Below are 20839 nucleotides of genomic sequence, written 5' to 3'. Positions count from 1 at the left end.
AGAGATGGTAGCCCGTACGATCCGGGAGAAGGAGAGCCTCCGCCAAGCGACCTTCTGTGTCCGGGGCCCCCTGTATAAAGGGCAGGTGAGGCGGTTTGATGTCCGCCGGGGCTATGGCTTCATATATGAACCGGGCCTGAAGGCCGAAGTCTTCATAGCATGGCGGGATGTTAATGCCCACCTGCCAGAGGAGCACCCAGGCCGTAACCTGATGCCGGGCGACTTGGTACAGTACACCCGGCACTGCGGGGAGAGGGGGTGGTTTGTGCTGGATGCCAAGCTGAGGGGCAGCCAGGAGGCCCGGGTGTCTATCGCGTCCCCTCCCCCAGCCGACACCGAAGAGTCGGAGTAAGGGCAGCAGAGTACCGTTGCAGTTGTTCCCCGTTGGGACCATAAAAGTACCGTTTGAAAAAGAATGAAAAAGAAAAATCAACCGAGAAGAGTCACCTGATTGTCAGCTTGATTAGAACCGGTCGTTGCCGGCAACTGGTCCCCGTTGGGACCCCCTTTTCAATTTATGCGTAGAAACTACTACGAACAGGCCCGATAACTAGCAGGGCAACCACAAACTTGTGGCATGTAAATAATGTTGTTGTGGCTTACACCGTAACCGCCTCCGGAGAGGCAGATTGGAGGAAGGGCCCGCAGTGGAACAGGCTGGGGCCCAGCCACCACCAGAACCGGTGGCGATCCTCTGGGGGTTTCAGGGGTTCCCCATGGACGTGGGTCCCCTGAAAAGGACAGAACCCGCTCGGGCAACTTGTGCTGGACTGGGGTCAAGGGGTGCTTGCTGTTTGCTTAGGGGCAGCATCAGGGCCAGGTTGCTTGGGTGGGAGAGAGCGGAAGCCGTAACCGTTACGCAACGTTTAAGTAAGAGTACCTCCCGATGTGGGCCGGGCGGTTGGTCCCGCCCACCGGGGAGTTCACAGTCCTGGAGGCGGGAAAAGTAGACAGATTAGTTTTGGAGGTGAAAGGGAGAGGAAGGAAAGTGGTAGTGGAGCAACTAACTGACAGCGTCCGGGTGTGTGGCCCGGGCGGTACAGCAAGGTTGGCAGACGGTGGTGACCGTCTGCAGGAGTGGCCTATCGGAGTCTACCGTAAGGACCGTGGACGGGCGGTGGCCCGGTGGTACCGGACTGGTACGCAAAGAGAAGTCAGCACCATCTGGCAGGGGCTTACGGACCCCGGCAAGGCTAGGAGTCGCCGTGAATTTGCCAAATTCGTTAGCGAAGGGGACCTCCTGGGTTTCCCAGCAGCCAAGACCCGACAGAAAGCAACAGTCCAACCGAGAGAGGGAAACACAGCCACCCCCAAGGCTACCGTTCCCAGGGCCAGAGCCTGCGGGCAAAAGGGGCTCCTCCAGCCCATATCCAAGCTGGGGAGCGGGTTACCGGTGGGAACCCATTGGAACCATCTACCGTACATAGGTGCAGGGAAAGGCAGTCAACATCAACCTGCCGGGAGAAACAACACCGCAGCCGTCTGTGGGACCCGTCCATCCAGCCGTGTGTTTTACCGAGAACCGTGTCCTCATCATTGGCTGAGTGCTGCCCCCGCGACCCTGCACCTCACCAGGCCCTGTAACCCGCCTGTCATACATCCCTACCCCATCACCGGGCCCCGGGACAACCAACTCCCTACCCACGGAGGGGAGAACTAACAACAAAGCTGCTCCCTGTCACCGCTCCCGGGATCCCCATCCAGAGCAGCGGTGGTGTCACCAATATCACCACAACCGTGGGTGGCGTCACGGACAATATCCAAATCCCCACAATCCAATCAAATCCCCCTTTTCACTCACGGGCGAGGAACGCCGCTCGAGTCCCCGGGATCCGGCCCACCGCTCGAGCCACCACCAAGCAGCAGCAGCCACAGCAGCAGCAGCGGCCGGACCCGAGCAGTGGGAGAGCGCAGCGTCCCCTCCTCCGCCCGCGACATAAGCGGGGACAGCTCTCTAGACCCAGCTACATGACAAAATCTAAAAAATTCTGATTGTGCCAGAACAGCTGCAGCCAGTAATCTAAGTGATACATCAATGGATTCAGGATTTCTTTGCCTACATCATGCTGTTTTTTGATGAGGTAGAAAAACCTGCTGACAGATTCTCTTTAAGTAGTGAAAGTATTTCAAGGATGAGCTAAAGAAATAAGATAGATATGAGGTCAAGTTGGAGTGTAATGTCAATGGGTTTTCATGGTTCATAATACTCATAAATATAGAAAATATTTTATATTAGTCTTTATTTTTACTTGATTTGCACTTTTATAAACTGAATAAAAATATCCATTTTACAATTAGGGTAACAAAAAGTGAAAAAAGCAGAGCCTCTGTATACTTTTCTGATGTACTATGTTGCGAATCACATTTTATTTTTTTATTTGTTTGCTTGAGACAGAAAAAAATACCGTTTACTCATTATGGGAAAATATAAATTAGTAAGCAACTACCTAAAAATGACTCACTTTATATCCACAAAATAACTATTACTAAATTTTTAGTTTCTTTCCTTTTAGCTGTTGTTTCAGATGTAAGAAATACAGATGAACACAAAAGCCCAACTCACAAAAAAGAAAAAAATGAGGTAAAACATACACTGTTACTCCTGGGAAACTTTACTTCTCAACTCATTTGTCATGTTTTTTCCGCCTAAATTTGTTTTACAGCTAAAATTTATGTGCAGAAAAGAGGGGGTGGTTTAATTTTAAAAATTGTTTTTGCTTGATTTATTTTTTGTAACTTTATAAAAATTGACAAACAAATTCACTTCTTTGGGCCATTGAATGTTAAATGTAATGGTGTATTTTTAGAAAATATGGAGTCCAAGAGTTTGGGATTTGCTTTTTCTTCTTACTGTTCCAAAGCAGTTACTAAAATAAAATGTTACATACACAATGAGATATTTTTGAAAAATTTGTTTCAAAATAAGTTTTAATAAGTTAAGTATGATAAAATGAAGTACACGCTGGAAAGCTTCCAAAGATACATCTTCACGGATTTCATTTGGGTAGACTTTTTGGAATTACTTTTTCTTTTTGCAATAAAAGGTATAATCTAGGGCAGTGATGGCGAACCTATGGCACGCGTGCCACCAGGGGTACGCAGAGCCCATTCTGCTGGCACGCGTGGTGTCGCCTGATCCTGCCGCTTTGATCTGCTGGTGCAGTCGCGCCGGCAGATCAAAGCTGTGTTGGAGCGGAGGAGACATTTCTCCTCGCTCTGACACTCCTCCTCCCTCAGGCTGCAGGTGTGTTGCCCAGGAGACGGAGGAGCGTCAGTGAGCGGCGCCGGCGTAATGAGGTCTTCTGGCCGCGTGGGAACTGAGGACTCAGTGGCGCGCAGCGGTGGAGTGTGTGCAGGAAGGTAAGTTGTGTGTTGCTTTTTTTTTATTTTTTTTATAACTCGTGTGCGGCTGTGCCAAGGTGGGGATGGGGGGGGCCAGTGCCAGCGCCAGCATGGGTTGGGAGAGAACACACATGCCAGCATGGGGTGGGGGAGGGGGAACACACATGCCAGCATGGGGTGGGGGAGAAACACACATGCCAGTATGAGGAGGGGGAACACACATGCCAGCATGGGGTGGGGAAGAAACACACATGCCAGTATGGGGGGGAACGCACATGCCAGCATGGGGGGGAACACACATGCCAGCATGGGGCGTGGGGGGACACATGCCAGCATGGGGGAGATGACATGCATGCCAGGATGGGGAACAATGCATGCCAGGATGGGAAAACATGCATGCCAGGGTGGGGAAACATGCATGCCAAGATGGGGAAAACATACATGCCACGATGGAGGAAACATGCATGCCAGGATGGAGGAAACATACATGCCAGGATGGAGGAAACATGCCACGATAGGGTGCATTTACCAGGAAGGGGAACATTTACCAGGAAGAGAAACATTTACCAGGAAGGGGTACATGCTAGGAAGGGGGACATTTACCTGGATGGAGGTACATTTACCTGGATGGGGGTAAATTAACCAGGATTGGGAACATTTACCAGGATGGAGGACATTTACCAGGAATGGGGTACATGCCGGGATGGGGGAACATTTACAAGGATGGGCAATATGTCAGGATGAGGTACATTTACCAGCATGGAGGAACATGCCAGAAGGGGATACATTTACCAGGATGGAGGACATTTACCAGGATGAGGTATATTTACCAGGATGGGGCCATGATGGGGCCAAATATACCAGAATGTGGGAAATATATATCAGGATGGGGGACATGTTTACCAAGAAGTGGCCCAGGAAGGGGACATAACTACACAATGAAAGGGGAGGGGAGCAACTCGTACGTCTTTATGGGATTTCAAGATGTTCAGACTTTGAAATGTAGATGTGGATTACAGGAGAAATCTGATTGCATTCCATGCTAACATCTCTGTCTAATATGCTGCAATTTTTTCCAGAAAGATCAACTGCTGTGTCTGGAAAGGGCTCAGCTTCAGGCCTGCAACACACATCCGTGCCGCCGGCACGTGTTTGTCATTTTTTGCATGTACCGGCGGCACGGAGACACGTTAAGCAATGCTACCCTATTGTAGCAGGCACACACACGTAAAACCACACGGAACGTATGTCCGTGTGCGTTTGTACGTGTGTGCGTTTTTCTAAACGCTGACATGTCAGTGTTTTCTCCGGCAGCACGGGTGTCACACGGCCCGCACCCGTACCACACGGGTGTAGTGTGGATGCGGTCCCATGTGACACGCGCCAGAGAAAACACACGTGTCAGTGGAAAAAAACCCAAAACATTTACTCACCTTCTCCTGCCCTCCTGTCTCTGCCGCTGCTGCCACTTGCTGTCGACCGCCACTCATTGTTCTCATTTAATATTCACTTCACTGCCTGGCAGCAGCGGGGAGACAGCAGGGCTGGAGCCGAAGATCAGCACCACGGACAGCAGCGCGGACAGCAGGAAGGACCACGTGAGTATGTAAATTACCGGTTCTACGTGTGCTATCGTGGATAGCACATGTAGAACACACGTGGCCCGCACGTACCAGAGACACGTACTTACCTGCACGCAACACGCAGGGGAAATACGTGTCTCTCGGCACGTGCGTGATTTTCACGTGAGTGTGGCAGAGGCCTCAATGTGTGGTAAGCATGCATGAGTGTGATGCCCCCTGCTGAAGAGAAGACTGCAAGGCTAAGGTTAAAATCAATTATTTACATAATAGGATTGGTTGGCACTTCGGAAAAAAAATTGGGTTTAGGGCTACAGTTTGGGCACTCGGCCTGTAAAAGGTTCGCCATGACTGACCTATAAGCATACTCTGCTAAGATTATTGGTGATGGCTGCTAGGTCATGTATCTCTTTGAGATGGAAGTCTGACACTCAGTGGGGAGTGTCCATTTGGGTTTCTATGGTCAAAGATCACATGCAGATGGAGGATATGACATCCCCTAACTATGACCAGTATGAGCTCTTTTATAGGACCTAGTTTCCGTGCCTGGACTTTAGATATTCAGAGGATTATGAGGTGCTGATGACCAGAAGATAGGATATTTTGGGTGCTGAAAGCCTGTGCCCTCGGGGGTGGAGTCCCCCCCCCCTTTTTTCCCTTTGCTTTCCCTGGATTCCCCCTGTGTCCACTCTAGTAGTCCCCAGTATGCGTGTTTGTGTTCTTCTTTTTTTTTTTGTTCTTTCCTTTTAACTGCCGCCTTCTTTTCTTCTTTTTTTTCTTTTATTTCTTTTTCTTTCCTTTTCTCACAGGTTATATCCTTTATAGTTTTATTAAAACTTAGTTCCAGACTTGAACTTGTGGTGGGCCGATTCTGACTATCAGGCTCTGAGGCATATATTTCAGATTATTTGATTTTGTTGTACCTGTATATTTGATTTTACGGTTTGTTATCCACAAGTTTGTGGATAAATAAAGAAAAAAATTAAAAAAACCTATTGAGAAAAAGTTGAGTGGGTTGAATAAGGTCTTGTGCACACGGTGTAGTTTTTGATGCATTTTTTGGTGCAGTTTGTGACCCATATCTGCATGTCTATCCTTATGCACTCTTATGAAAAAAGGGAGTGTCGTAAACCAAAATGTATAACCCTTTTAAAAAACTATTTTATTCATACTATTTAAAATCCACAAACCCTGTGCAAATTATAAAGGAAAAAGATAGAGAAAGGGAGGAGGTAAAGTTCTTACCCTATTCGATAACCCTCCCTCCTGTCCACTACCTACCGCAGGGGTTGGCACCCTAAATATGCGAAAATGGCGCCCCCACTCAGCGGTGGCTGGCCCTAAAAAATCCCTAGATAGACCCTCAATATAGTCATGAAAAATAGATAAAGTAAGGGGTCATGGGAGGGCGCATTCAGACTTAGTGGACAGAACAACTGGAACACATATACCCGACCAAGGCCCGGACTAACTATTAAGTTTCTGATGTACCCTGGAATGATTTTTGATCAGATATAACCTAATAACTAGGATAATATTGACAGGGACCTGGAGTATCCAAATTCACTCAATAAACAAGGAAGGTACTCCAACAACACATTGATATGCATATTAGATAAAGTGCATAAGACAGTGCTAATTGCAATATAATGTATAAGGATCAGACACACACTGGCTCCTAGGGCTATCTGGCGTCACCAGTCCAACGACCCAAATGCCCCTGGTAGCCGGTCTAGAGATAAGGTGTCATTGCAGTTTAAAATACACAATGCATATCAATGAGCAACCGGATAAAGCACCCGGGTTAGTCCATAAAGTAATGATCAGGCACTTAGCTCGTTAAGGGTCATATGAATGTCCCAGAAATGCCCTGGAGTCGCCTCGACGCGTTTCTCCGGCCACGGATCATCAGGAGGCTTGATGTTTAGCTTGCCAATCGTTTTCAGGACGGCATGAATTCTCAACTTGATGGCTAAACATCAAGCCTCCTGATGATCCGTGGCCGGAGAAACGCGTCGAGGCGACTCCAGGGCATTTCTGGGACATTCATATGACCCTTAACGAGCTAAGTGCCTGATCATTACTTTATGGACTAACCCGGGTGCTTTATCCGGTTGCTCATTGATATGCATTGTGTATTTTAAACTGCAATGACACCTTATCTCTAGACCGGTTACCAGGGGCATTTGGGTCGTTGGACTGGTGACGCCAGATAGCCCTAGGAGCCAGTGTGCGTCTGATCCTTATACATTATATTTCAATTAGCACTGTCTTATGCACTTTATCTAATATGCATATCAATGTGTTGTTGGAGTACCTTCCTTGTTTATTGAGTGAATTTGGATACTCCAGGTCCCTGTGAATATTATTCTAGTTATTAGGTTATATCTGATCAAAAATCATTCCAGGGTACATCAGAAACTTAATAGTTAGTCCGGGCCTTGGTCGGGTATATGTGTTCCAGTTGTTCTGTCCACTAAGTCTGAATGCGCCCTCCCATGACCCCTTACTTTATCTATTTTTCATGACTATATTGAGGGTCTATCTAGGGATTTTTTAGGGCCAGCCACCGCTGAGTGGGGGCGCCATTTTCGCATATTTAGGGTGCCAACCCCCGCGGTAGGTAGTGGACAGGAGGGAGGGTTATCGAATAGGGTAAGAACTTTACCTCCTCCCTTTCTCTATCTTTTTCCTTTATAATTTGCACAGTGTTTGTGGATTTTAAATAGTATGAATAAAATAGTTTTTTAAAAGGGTTATACATTTTGGTTTACGACACCCCCTTTTTTCATAAGAGTATATTGATTATGGCCAGCTTTCTAACAGGTCCCATAGACATCAATTCCTGGGTCGAAGACGCGAACCAGGCATTCTGCACGAGAGAAATCCCAGAAGGTGGGACAGGGATCACCTCCCTGAAAACGAAATTTAGTGATCTTTATTCATCTTACAAGGAGTATACGAAATCGTGGTGGGAGATTAAGGCTCTTGAAAACTACCTCAAAAATAGAATTGTCCCTAAGGGCCTAAGAATTAATCTCCGCCCATCCCCCCGTACCTCAAATTCAAAACTCCTGGAGGCTTGGCAGAAAGAATCCATAGAGTCTTCTCTCAGATTTATGACCTTATTGGTGCAGGAAGAGAAGACACTGTTGGAACAAGCCACTACCAAACTAAATTTGGACATTGAAGGTATCCTTAAGTTTAAATCAGATCCTGAGTTTAACAAAAGAGAGAGTGCCTTACAGGTCTCCGTAGAGAAATATCAGGGGTACATTAAGGAGAGGAAACACTTACAATTCCAAAGAGACCTTAGGGAGTTTGCTACGAACCAAGCCTACAATTTTGTAAACCCAGCCCAGAGAGATACAGACATCTCCTCCTCTGACCAAGAGATCTCAGACACCGAAAGGGCGGTGGGGGAGACTTGGTTTGGCAACAGAGGTAAACGGCAGAATAGGAGATGGAGGCGAGGAGGGAAGAACACCTACCCCACAAGGGACCCTATAAATACAAGATCTTATGGGCAGGAATCATGATCTTCGCATGCATCTACCTCTGCAACATCAGGTGGAACAAAGGCACCATCTTTTTTAGAACAGGGGATACCCCGGGGACACCAATTGAGGAACCGGGTGAACTAACCACTGAGCGGACACAGAGTGGAGGGCTAAATAGGAGTCAGATCATTAATTTATCCGACTTTACACCAAATGAGAAACAGTACAAGATTTTGAAAAAGGGGCTTTCATTCGTGCCTACGAACGATTATAACTGTTTCCATTGGGTTAAAGATTTACAACTCTTCGGGAGAAAACTGAAATGGAGAAAATTTTTTCTCAATAATGACAGGGAGAGTTGTAGAAAGCTGGGACTGACTGATGAGGATATGGAGGGATTTCAGTCACTCCTAGGACTCCTACAGGAACAGGATTTTGATCACAATACTGGGTGTGGCCCTTTCACTAGGCTCAAGGCTAAGAGTACGAGGATGCCTCCACAAGGCGATACCACCAACATAGATCTCTGTTTAAACCTTGTGGAAAGGGACCTCAAAAAGATTCCCCGTAGGAATGATGGTCTAGATCGTAATCTCACTGACGATGAATTTTCAGCACTACAAGATCTTGAGAAAAATGAAAGTGTAATAATAAAGCCTTCAGATAAAGGAGGTAATCTCGTGATTTTAAGTCATGAAAGATACCTAGGGATGTGCCATCGTGTCCTCAGAGACAGACACACCTATGAAGTACTCTCCTCCAATCCTCTAAATGGGTATAAAACATCTCTGCTTATGATATTAGAGGAGGCAAGAAGGATTGGTCTATTGACTAATAGTGAATTCGATTTTTTGAAACCTACTTGCCCGGTGATGCCGACTTTCTATGCCTTGCCCAAGGTCCACAAAGGGCTTGAGGTGCTGAAGGGACGACCTATTATTTCGGGAGTGAATTCGTATACCCAAAACAGCGGTATTTATATTGATGAAATCTTGCGTCCCTTCGTCACCTCGCTTCCGTCGTATACACGTGACACAGCCGACCTTTTGGGTAAATTGGATGGTGTCACAGTTGGAGAGGACGTCATATTGGCTTCCATTGATGTAGAGGCTCTCTACAGCAATATACCCCATACATTAGGTTTGAAGGCGACTGAGTACTATCTTAACACACGAACCAGGGAACATAGAGACCACAATCGATTTTTACTGGAACTACTGAACTTTGTATTGCATCATAACCTCTTTAAATTCGACGGTAAGTACTTCCACCAGCTCAGGGGGACAGCTATGGGGAGCCCTTGCGCTCCCTCGTATGCTAACCTCTTCCTGGGCTGGTGGGAAGAAACCGTCGTCTTTATGGATGGGGACCACTGGTGGCAGTCACATATATTATTATGGTCAAGATATATTGACGACATCTTTGTTCTGTGGTCGGGTTCCAGCACCTTGTTTACAAGGTTCGTGGAGTCACTTAATGTAAATGAACTGAACCTCCATTTCACCTATGAGGTGGACATGAATGAGTTGCCATTCTTGGATGTAATCATCAAAAAGGAGCCTAATGACGTCCTCTCCACCAGTACTTACCGCAAGCCCACGGCTACGAATAGCATTTTAAGATGGGATAGTCATCATCCATTCCCATTAAGAAATGGTATTCCTAAAGGTCAATATCTTCGGCTGAGGCGGAATTGCTCAACCATGGAGACCTATCAGTCCCAAGCTAAGGACATGACCAGACGTTTTGTAGACAGAGGTTACCCTCCTAAGGTACTACACTGTGCCAGAGTGCATGCAGAGAAGAAGGATAGGATGGCACTTCTGCATGGCTGTGGCAGGAAGAGAAAAGAGGAGGATGATATTACCAGGCTAATCGGCACATTTGACTGTCAAAATGAAAGAGTCCGCAGAGTGCTTAATAAACACTGGGACATCCTGACTTTGGACCCCGATTTGAAGCACATGATTTCAGATAAACTGAGCATCACGTACAGGAAGGGCAGATCCCTCAGGGACAGATTGGTCCACAGCTGTTACACCAGACCTAAGCCCCCCGGTACGTGGTTGGACAGGGGCATATGTGGTTTTTATAGGTGCGGTGACTGTTCATATTGCAATTCAATGAAACCTGCGAAGTGCGTGAGGAGTGCAAGGAATGGGAAGGAATTCTTCCTAAGGTCCTTTGCTAACTGCAAAACGACAGGAGTAGTATATGTGGCCACCTGTTCATGTCCTATGGACTATATAGGCAAGACAAAAGGGAGCTGCGCAGGAGGGTGGGAGAGCATCTCGGTGACATACGCAACAAACGAGACACCTCCTTGGGGAGGCACATGAACTCTCATCATGGGGGTAACATACAAGAAGTAACGTTTCAGGTCCTGAAGGTGGTCAAGAATAATCCTAGAGGTGGTGATCATGATAAGGCCCTTCTAAGAAAAGAATGTGAATGGATTTTTAGAATGGAGTCTGTACACCCTGGAGGTCTGAATGAGTAGATTTCATATGCCTGCTTTCTTTGAAGCCTGGGTTGATGTTATTGCTCCCTGTGGTCTGTTGGTCTGAATCCCGTAATAGGGAGGTAACGAGTTAATCTATGCTACAAGAATATGTGGCACTAACAAGAATTAGTGTCAGGAGTGACCAACCTCCCTCTGCCCTTTCCCCCTTCCCCCCCACCTTCGCTTCACGTGTACGCCCGGACCCCCTCCCGTCCCTCCCCCTCTCTCCCCTTCCTTCCATCCAGAGGATTTTTACCCCCTCAAGAGAATCCCCGTGTTTATCTATGCTGATAGTAATCAGTCAGTATACAAATATTATGATGGTGGGGATTGTTCCTCCACTAGGATTATGACGACTAAAGTACATCCCGGAGAGTTAATCTGGATCATCCTGACTTGCTGATACCGTGCAGGGTGCACACTAGTCTAGAGATGTGATACACTCATCTCCTGCTTTCCCTGACAGTAACAACAGGTGACGTCACACTGGGTGAATGGCAGAAGCGTTTTCCCCATCCCCACATCGCATGAGTGGCCGGCCTGCCATCCAATTGGCTGTGGATGTCTATAAAACGCCACTTCCGGTTTCGCCGAGTGACGCCGCTTCCGGTTCCGCCCCGTGACGCGAGTGTGGAATGCAAGCGGCGTCCAAAGGCGTAGGCCACCGACCTCCTATCTAACTGGCCGTGGATGCCTGCAGGATGTCACTGCCGGCGTCGCTGTGTGGCGCCGCTTCCGGTTCCACCTCATGATGTGGGGGTGGAACGCAAGCGGCGTCCGATGGTGGAACGCATCAGGGGGGCGTTCCCTGACTTTACACGCGACCCTGGCATACAGTTATCATGAATGTATTAAAACTCATTTGTATGCACAGATATGGTCCTACCGGAGGTATTAGAGACACAGAGGTGGGGTGAATATATCCGATTGGGGACTCTATCTCACTATTAGGTTGAGGGAGGCTGGGGGTGGGCGTGGAGAGGAGGGGGGGGCGTGGTGTGTGGGAGGGGGTGGGGCGGACGGATTGGCCGCTGGTGGGGGCGGTTCACTCTTGGCAAAAGTTAAAAGGGGACCTCAGTTTATCAGGTCTCCCCCTATATCCAGACATCATGCCGTCCTGAAAACGATTGGCAAGAGAAACATGTCTATCCTTATGCCAGCAAAGTCAATGAGAATTCTGAAGTGCTGTGCTCATGGTGTTTATTTTTTCCTTGCAGTTCTGGGTGCAGAAAAAAATCTGCATGTCAATTATTGGTGCATTTTTGTTCCTGCATTTTTTAGCCATTCCAGCCATTGATTTCACAAAAAAATGCAAGGTACAAAAACGCACCCAATACAACCCCAAAAATGCATACTTTTTTGGTGCGTTTTTCTGCCACAAGGTGCATTTTTTGGTCCAGAAAATTTCTGCACCAAAATCTCAGCGTGTGCACATACCCTAAAAGTATTCAAAACAGGTAATATGCAATTTTGTTTAATATGTAATATGTTTTGTTTTACCTTAGCTTTCGTGTCCGTTTTATGACATGAACAATATGAAACGTGGGATTTGCCTTATCATAAGTAATTATGACTTCAGTAAAGCAAGAGAAAATCCTGGTCAGCAAGACTTTAATGACAGGCAAGGAACCCAAAAAGATGAAGGTAAGAATGACGTGAGCAGGGGATTAGTAACGCTATACATGCATACATCTTTCTATTGTTTAGTGTGTTTATAGTAACTGAGGCTATTTCCAAGGAACGCATTCTTCTTCTTCTTCTCCATGCACAAGTTATGTCCTCGGGTGGTAAATATACACAACTACAGACATACATTTCCTTTTTGGGACAAGTCCAGCTTCCTGCCGACACTTTGTTCTTACTTAACAAAGTGTATTGCTCATCTTTAAAATAAAAGCTGTTTGCATCGGCTCCTCATCTTCCCACCCACAGGGAATTACCTTAGGTGAAGTGACGTCACCACCGGACAGGACTGCATTCCTCATTTCACATCCGTTCCTGTATCAGCCTGTTCACCAATCCCATGCTAAGCATCCTCCTCCGGACCCTTCTCTGCTGAAGTCGTCTGTTTATGGTCAGAACTAGCTTCTGATGTTGACCATACATGAGTCCATCCATTTCCTCAAATCATACTGTCTCACATTTGATGTTCTACTTCGGAGTTAAAGGGTTTTTGCACTACTAGGACAACCCATTCTGATTCCACATGTTTCCCCAGATAAAATAATAAAGCCTATATTAACCTCCTGTACCGGCGCCCTTCCTGCAGTATCCAGGCTCGAGATGCCGGGGGTCATATGGGGTTGTGATGTTATGTGACACGTGCTCTTCAAATCGCTGCAGAAAATGTCCGTAGTGAAAAAAAAAAAAAGCTGATTCCATGCGCTCTGCCTGCAGCTCCTGCCATAGACAGAGCAGGAGCTGCCGGCAAAGCGCACGGAAGAAGTGACATGTCACTTCTTAGAACGCGCGCTCCGGGCAGCAGCCAAAGCGGTGCGCTCTAAGACGCCACGTGCGCACGGCCCCTGCACAATCTCCATAGATTGTGCAGAGGACGCAGGACGCATGCAGTTACGCTGCGCCGCAGAGCGCAGCGTAACTGCATGAATTACGCACACGTGCGCACATAGCCTAAAGGTGTTTTTTACGTTATACAGAGCGCCCTGGGTACTGATATACAGCATTCCAGAATACTATATGTCGCGGGCGGAGGAGGGGACACCGCGCTTTCCCACTGCTCGGGTCCGGCTGCCGCTGCTGCTGCGGCTGCTGCTGCTCGGTGGTGGCACAAGCGGTGTGCCGGATCCCGGGGACTCGAGCGGCGCTCCTCGCCCGTGAGTGAAAGGGGGTGAATTGGTGGTGGGGATTTGGTTATTGTCCGTGACGCCACCCACGGTTGTGGTGATTTTTGGTAACACCACCGCTGCTCTGTATGGGGATCCCGGGAGCGGTGACAGGGAGCAGCTGAGTTGTTAGTTCTCCCCTCCGTGGGTAGGGGTTGGTTGTCCCGGGGCCCAGTGATGGGATTGGGGATGGGTGCTGGCAGGCCGGTTGCGGGGCCTAGTGAGGTGCAGGGTCGCGGGGGCAGCGCTGTGCCGCACGGCACGGTGGTACTCACTCAGCCTGAGACGATGACACAGTTCTCGGTAAAACACACGGCTGGAAAGACGGTTCCCACGGACGGCTGCTGTTGCTTTTCCCCGGTAGTTAACGGTGACTGTCTCTTTCCCTGCACCTAGTACTTCTGTTGGTTCCAATGGGTTCCCACCGGAAACCCGCTCCCCGGCTTGGATATGGGCCGGAGGAGCCCCTCTTTGCCCGCAGGCGCTGGCCCTAAGAAGCTGGTGCCTTGGCAGTGGCGGTGTCTCTCTCATATGGTTGGACTGTTGCCTTCAATCGGGACTTAGTTGTTTGGAAACCCGGAGGTTCCCTTCACTGACGGATTTGGCAAATTCATGGCGACTCCAAGCCTTGCCGGGGTCCGAAAGGCCCCTGCCAATGGTGCTGGCTTCTCCTTGTGTACCAGTCCGGTACCGCCGGGCCACCGCCCGTCCATGGTCCTTACGGCAATTCCGATAGGCCACTCCTGCAGACGGTCACCGCCGTCTGCTAACCTTGCTGTCTCTGTCCGGGGCACACACCCGGACGCTCTCAGATAGTTGCTCCACTACCACTTTACTCCTCACACTCTCACGTCCAAAACTAATCTCCTCTCTTTTCCCGCCTCCAGGACTGTGATCTCCTCGGTGTGCGGGACTAACCGCCTGGCCCACCCCCTGGTGTGAACATCAGCCCCTGGAGGAAGGCAACAAGGATTTTTGGGTCTAGCTTTGATGTGCCTAACCGGGGTGTAGGGTGTGGTGGTGTAATTACCTGTGACCCCTGGCTTGTCCAGGGCGTCACATTCCCCCTTAGCAAAATGCAGACCGTCCGCGGGCTGCCCGTCCAACACCGGTTTTATTTTTTTTTTATTTATTTTTTTTTTAACTGTAAAAAATATAAAAGTGTAAAACGGTGACAGACATACAATTAAAATAACATCTTCCCACATCGGGAGGTACTCTTACTTAAACGGTTTCAACGGTTTCAAACGGTTACGGCTTCCGCTCTCTCCCACCCAAGCAACCTGGCCCTGATGCTGCCCCTAAGCAACAGGCAGCACCCCTTGACCCCAATCCAGCACAAGTTACCCGAGCGGGATTTGTCCTTTTCAGGGGACCCACGTCCATGGGGAACCCCTGAAACCCCCAGAGGATTGCCACCGGTTCCTGTGGTGGCTGGGCCCCAGCCTGCTCCACTGCGGGCCCTTCCTCCAATCTGCCTCTCCGGAGGCGGCAACGGTTGGAAGCTGCAACAACACATTATTTACAAGCCACTAATGTTTGTGGTTGCCCTGAAAGTTCTCAGGCATGTTCATAAAGAGTTCTTTATGCAACTTTTTGAACGGTCCCCACAGGGACAACGGTGCCGGCAACGACCGGTTTCAATCAGCAGTTTAATTAGATGAAGCTTCAGTAATCATTTTCATTTTTCAAAACTTTCACAACTTTACCACTGTGGTGGTCCCAACGTGAACAACTGCAGCGGGCCTCCGCTGACCTTGAGACGGCTACCACAGCAGGGGTTCGGCCCACTCAGGGACCGAGCGGTACATGGGGTTCTCCCTCCATCGGCAGTTCAACCCCGAACCACTGACAGCCGTTAGGAACGGTGGCGGAGGCAGCGTACTTGGGACCTCTTCTTCCATCAACAGCATTCTCTCCGGATCCCCGGCCGCGGCGCTGATGTCCGTCTCCCACTGAATCAGGGCTGGTTCTGGGGTTTGGGTGGACTGATCGCGACGCGGCACGGCCGCAGCGGCCCCTTGCTCACGGGCCCCCACTACGGCAAGCATTCTGCGCATCTCCGCCTTCCAATCCATCAACTGCTGCAGGCTCTGAGCCCTTACCTTCAAGCAGAACCGACTCAATTCCCGCTCTAGCCACTCAGCGGTCCCGGCGGGGAGCTCACCCGGGCCGCAGTCTTCAAAGGCTACTCCTCCTCTTTTTCCCCAGAGCTTGGATGCCCCGGTAGCGGGTATTCCCGCGCTCCAATTTGAGGACGCCGCCATTCCTCCATCCGCGTCCCCCTTAGCCTCTTTCCGGCTCCTCCTCTATCGGGGCGGGGTTTTGGCCTTCGCGCCTCCACTACTCGAGGAGACGCTCAAGTGGGAACTTTCCGCGCCAAAGATGGCGGCTTCTGAAATTTTCTGGCCAGACACCTCCGGCGGTAACAAGGCGCACCTCTACCAAACGGCAGAGCGGTAAGATCCTGTTCGTGACGCCAAGTTGTCGCGGGCGGAGGAGGGGACGCCGCGCTCTCCCACTGCTCGGGTCCGGTTGCCGCTGCTGCTCGGTGGTGACTCGAGCAGTGTGCCGGATCCCGGGGACTCGAGCGGCGCTCCTCGCCCGTGAGTGAAAGGGGGTGAATTGGTGGTGGGGATTTGGTTATTGTCCGTGACGCCACCCACGGTTGTGGGGATTTTTGGTAACACCACCGCTGCTCTGTATGGGGATCCCGGGAGCGGTGACAGGGAGCAGCTGAGTTGTTAGTTCTCCTCTCCGTGGGTAGGGGTTGGTTGTCCCGGGGCCCAGTGATGGGGTTGGGGATGGGTGCTGGCAGGCCGGTTGCGGGGCCTGGTGAGGTGCAGGGTCGCGGGGGCAGCGCTGTGCCGCACGGCATGGTGGTACTCACTCAGCCTGAGACGATGACACAGTTCTCGGTAAAACACACGGCTGGAAAGACGGTTCCCACGGACGGCTGCTGTTGCTTTTCCCCGGTAGTTAACGGTGACTGTCTCTTTCCCTGCACCTAGTACTTCTGTTGGTTCCAATGGGTTCCCACCGGTAACCCGCTCCCCGGCTTGGATATGGGCCGGAGGAGCCCCTCTTTGCCCGCAGGCGCTGGCCCTGAGAAACTGGTGCCTTGGCGGTGGCGGTGTCTCTCTCATATGGTTGGACTGTTGCCTTCAATCGGGACTTAGTTGTTTGGAAACCCGGAGGTTCCCTTCACTGACAGATTTGGCAAATTCACGGTGACTGCAAGCCTTGCCAGGGTCCGAAAGGCCCATGCCAATGGTGCTGGCTTCTCCTTGTGTACCGGTCCGGTACCGCCGGGCCACCGCCCATCCACGGTCCTTACGGCAACTCCGATAGGCCACTCCTGCAGACGGTCACCGCCGTCTGCTAACCTTGCTGTCTCTGTCCGGGGCACACACCCGGACGCTCTCAGATAGTTGCTCCACTACCACTTTACTCCTCACACTCTCACGTCCAAAACTAATCTCCTCTCTTTTCCCGCCTCCAGGACTGTGATCTCCTCGGTGGGCGGGACCAACCGCCTGGCCCACCCCCTGGTGTGAACATCAGCCCCTGGAGGAAGGCAACAAGGATTTTTGGGTCTAGCTTTGATGTTCCTAACCGGGGTGTAGGGTGTGGTGGTGTAATTACCTGTGACCCCTGGCTTGTCCAGGGCGTCACAGTATATATAAGAGCTCACTGGTGGTGGCTGTAATCCAGGTGACAAGGGAAGAGTTCTGCCCAGCGCAAGAAGGAGAGATACGTCAGTAAATTTCCAGGTGCTTTATTCTGCTTGGTTTCCAATAAAAACGGTCATATAAACATATGAACAGTTAAGACATAGTCCTCCATGGATAATGACACAACAGCGACGCGTTTCGGCTACTGGAGTGTAGCCTTTGTCAAGTGGCTTTACTATGTGAACTGAGTCCTCTTTATACCCATACATGAAAAAGTTCTCCAAACAAACAGGTGTAGGTTCTTGCTGAAATCCTCAGAATTAACCCATGATCCACTGGCTCAAGATGTATCACAGCACATTACAGGTACATGGGTTCAAATACAATATAAAAAAATATTGTATTTGAACCCATGTACCTGTAATGTGCTGTGATACATCTTGAGCCAGTGGATCATGGGTTAATTCTGAGGATTTCAGCAAGAACCTACACCTGTTTGTTTGGAGAACTTTTCCATGTATGGGTATAAAGAGGACTCAGTTCACATAGTAAAGCCACTTGACAAAGGCTACACTCCAGTAGCCGAAACGCGTCGCTGTTGTGTCATTATCCATGGAGGACTATGTCTTAACTGTTCATATGTTTATATGATCGTTTTTATTGGAAACCAAGCAGAATAAAGCACCTGGAAATTTACTGACGTATCTCTCCTTCTTGCGCTGGGCAGAACTCTTCCCTCTTCATTATACACAGGTAACAGCACCTGCAGCCCGAGCAGCAGAAGGAAATCTGAGCACATGGAATGGGTGAGCTGAAAGTTTCTCTTTTAATCCAGGTGACAAGTTCCTAATGCCGGGCAAGTCCTATCTTACAACCTATACTTACATTCCGATTATTTACATTCCTAACTCTGCTACATTTTGCTCTATACTATCACTTTACATTGTTATCACTCTATACATTATATATACTTGTGTCTTCAGGGGCAAGAATCCGACCATCTAATTAAATCACCCCAACATTATGCTGATTACATAGCAAAAACCTGGTGGCAGATTCCCTTCAATGTGAAAGCCCATTTGAGTCTCTACTGCCATGGCAATCCATCAGCAATCTGTAATTGTGTCATACATTGCTTGTGAGGTGACTGAATAAATTCCATTTATTCTGACTCATGGTTACATAGGACGTGATGGCCCCTGAACTAGCCGTTTTCTTCCTAGGCTATTCATATTTTCCGTACTCACGTTCATATCGGTTCCTCAGATAGTTTCACTCAGCCACAATCTCACTGTAAGAAGACTCCATTAAAAGATGAATATTTTAACTGAAATCTTGTACTGATGATAATCAAGCAGGTAAAAAGAGTGATTTTCTCCAGAGAGCATACCGCATGTTACATATAAGATGGCTGCTACAAACACTATATGGAGAAGAAGGGCGGGGAAGGCTGACACAACAAAGCTACAGGGAGGAGGAAGGTACAAAATACAAGGAAAGTCAAAGCTTCTACCTAGGAACAGAAAGGCAATACATAGCAATGAAAACAATGAACAATTCCCAAGTCGTGGGACATGACACCCTTCCACTGTCTAATCACCCAGATACTGCAGTCTCTATGTGTGGGGAATCTAAGTGGTTATATGGCCAGGATATATGGATTCTGTGATCCTGGCTGTAAGTCGCTGTCAGTTGCCTACACACATGAAGCTGCGCTCACTACTTTAGCACAACAATGTACATTTTAAGACAAGATTTTTGCTACGAAGTGAAAACGCAGAGTAAACACACTGTGAGTGTGGAGATTTCATAATTCTTGGCAGGGGTTATAGTACTGTAATGGAGAAGGAAGAGTTTTGCAAAATTCTGTAGATCTCAGCTTGTATTTTTGGAAGCCTTGATGTGGATCCCTTGCCAGAGGGAGAGGAGGCAACAGAAGAAAAAATATGAAGGTGCATGAGATCTGTGCTTCTCCAGGACACATAAAATAACTTCCTGAATGGTTGACCCAGCTCAAATGTGGCTCTATATCAATGGGTGAAAAATTTATAACACATTTCTTGATATTTTCAAAGAAATGCTCCACTGATATCATACTAAGAAGAAAATAGTTCATTTTGGCTAGGACCTGTGACTCTTTCCCTACGGCTGGACTCACACGAGCGTATGGCATCCGATGCGAGAGCATCGGATGCGATATGCTAATGTCCCCTGGCTCAGGCTCTGCTGCGAGCATAAGCCGAGTGTCATGCGACTGTAACCCGATCTTGCGATCGGGTCACAGCTGTGAAGCTGAGTGCGGGCGCTGCGGAGGAGAGGGAGGGGTTAATCCCCCCATCTCTTCCACTGTCAGCCTGTGCGTATATCGCACTGCACTGGGATAACATCCGAGTGCAGTCCGATGTATCTCTCGCATCCATTCACTTGAATGGGTGCGAGTGATACGGCGGAAGCAGCAAAACGCAGCATGCTGCCGCTTTTCTCGCATCCAGAATCTGGATGCGAGAAAAGCTGACCAACAGCTTAACCTCATTGCCTAACATTGGTCAGAGTGTGACTCGCCCACCCCAGGGCTATGGGACACCCGGTGCCGGGCCGGACTAGTCCGGTGGTAGTCAGTGGTGGCTGGGCCCGGCTCCGTGGCCCTGGTGGGTGTCAGTTGAATATGTGGCTTGAATTAAAGTTTGTGTTCGTGACGCCACCTGTGGTATGCGGCTACTAAGCCGCCGCTGCTGTGTGAGGCCACCGGGATGATGTGATGGCAGCTATGGTGGTACTGCTCCCCACAGGTGGAGCAATGCCCGGGGCACAGTTGGTGCTTGTGAATGTCTATGCAGAGGAAATAACTGAGGCGACTTCAGAGGTGCAGTTCAAGTTCTTTTACTCACAGTTTCCGTCACAGTTGCAGGGACCCTCAGACTGCTGGGACCACTGTCAGGGACCTCCGTCAGTTCTGGATGATTCAGAGCGTGAAATCCGGTTCCCTCTCTTTAGTGTCTCTTTTTCTGCTGTCTTCACTAGCCTTGCCTTAGGTAGATGGACTTGGCTTGGCCTCCATTACAGCCTCCAGGCTGGGGGGTCACCTGTCGGCTGATTACCCCTTTTCTGAAGGTCTGCTCTGGGTTCTGGCCCTGGGAGCTTGCAATTCCCTGGGCCTCGGTTTTTACTGTCTGGAGACTGTCTTTTCACTCCTCCAGTTTCTAGGGACCGTCCCCTGTCACAGCTAATCACTCCACCGATGTCACCGTGGAACGGGCCACCGCAGCCTGCAGCTACCCGTAGCGCCTCTGGGCCCTCGGCAGCGGTACCCAACAAGGACTGCTCGTGGTACCTTACAGGACTACCCGCGGCCCTGCGACCCTTTCCTTCCTTCTCGTCCTACATGCTCACTCCTCAC

At 49.3% G+C, this 20839-nt stretch overlaps 1 protein-coding gene across 4 annotated transcripts in view; it reads left to right on the top strand.

The window, feature by feature from the left end:
* The window catches only part of LOC142245978 (caspase-8-like), a 118540-nt gene that overhangs the window by 85395 nt on the left and 12306 nt on the right, over positions 1 to 20839 (top strand). For all 4 annotated transcript variants that reach the window (XM_075318983.1, XM_075318982.1, XM_075318984.1 and 1 more), the window contains 2 exons: positions 2514 to 2581; positions 12431 to 12569. In XM_075318983.1, the coding sequence (XP_075175098.1) occupies positions 2514 to 2581; positions 12431 to 12569 (207 nt within the window). The remainder of the gene's footprint in view (positions 1 to 2513; positions 2582 to 12430; positions 12570 to 20839) is intronic.

This window comes from Anomaloglossus baeobatrachus, chromosome 7 (genome assembly GCF_048569485.1).
Source record: "Anomaloglossus baeobatrachus isolate aAnoBae1 chromosome 7, aAnoBae1.hap1, whole genome shotgun sequence".
Classification (NCBI taxonomy): Eukaryota; Metazoa; Chordata; class Amphibia; order Anura; family Aromobatidae; genus Anomaloglossus; species Anomaloglossus baeobatrachus.
Note: the sequence above shows the minus strand (reverse complement) of the source record. Positions and strands in the feature narration are given on the sequence as shown.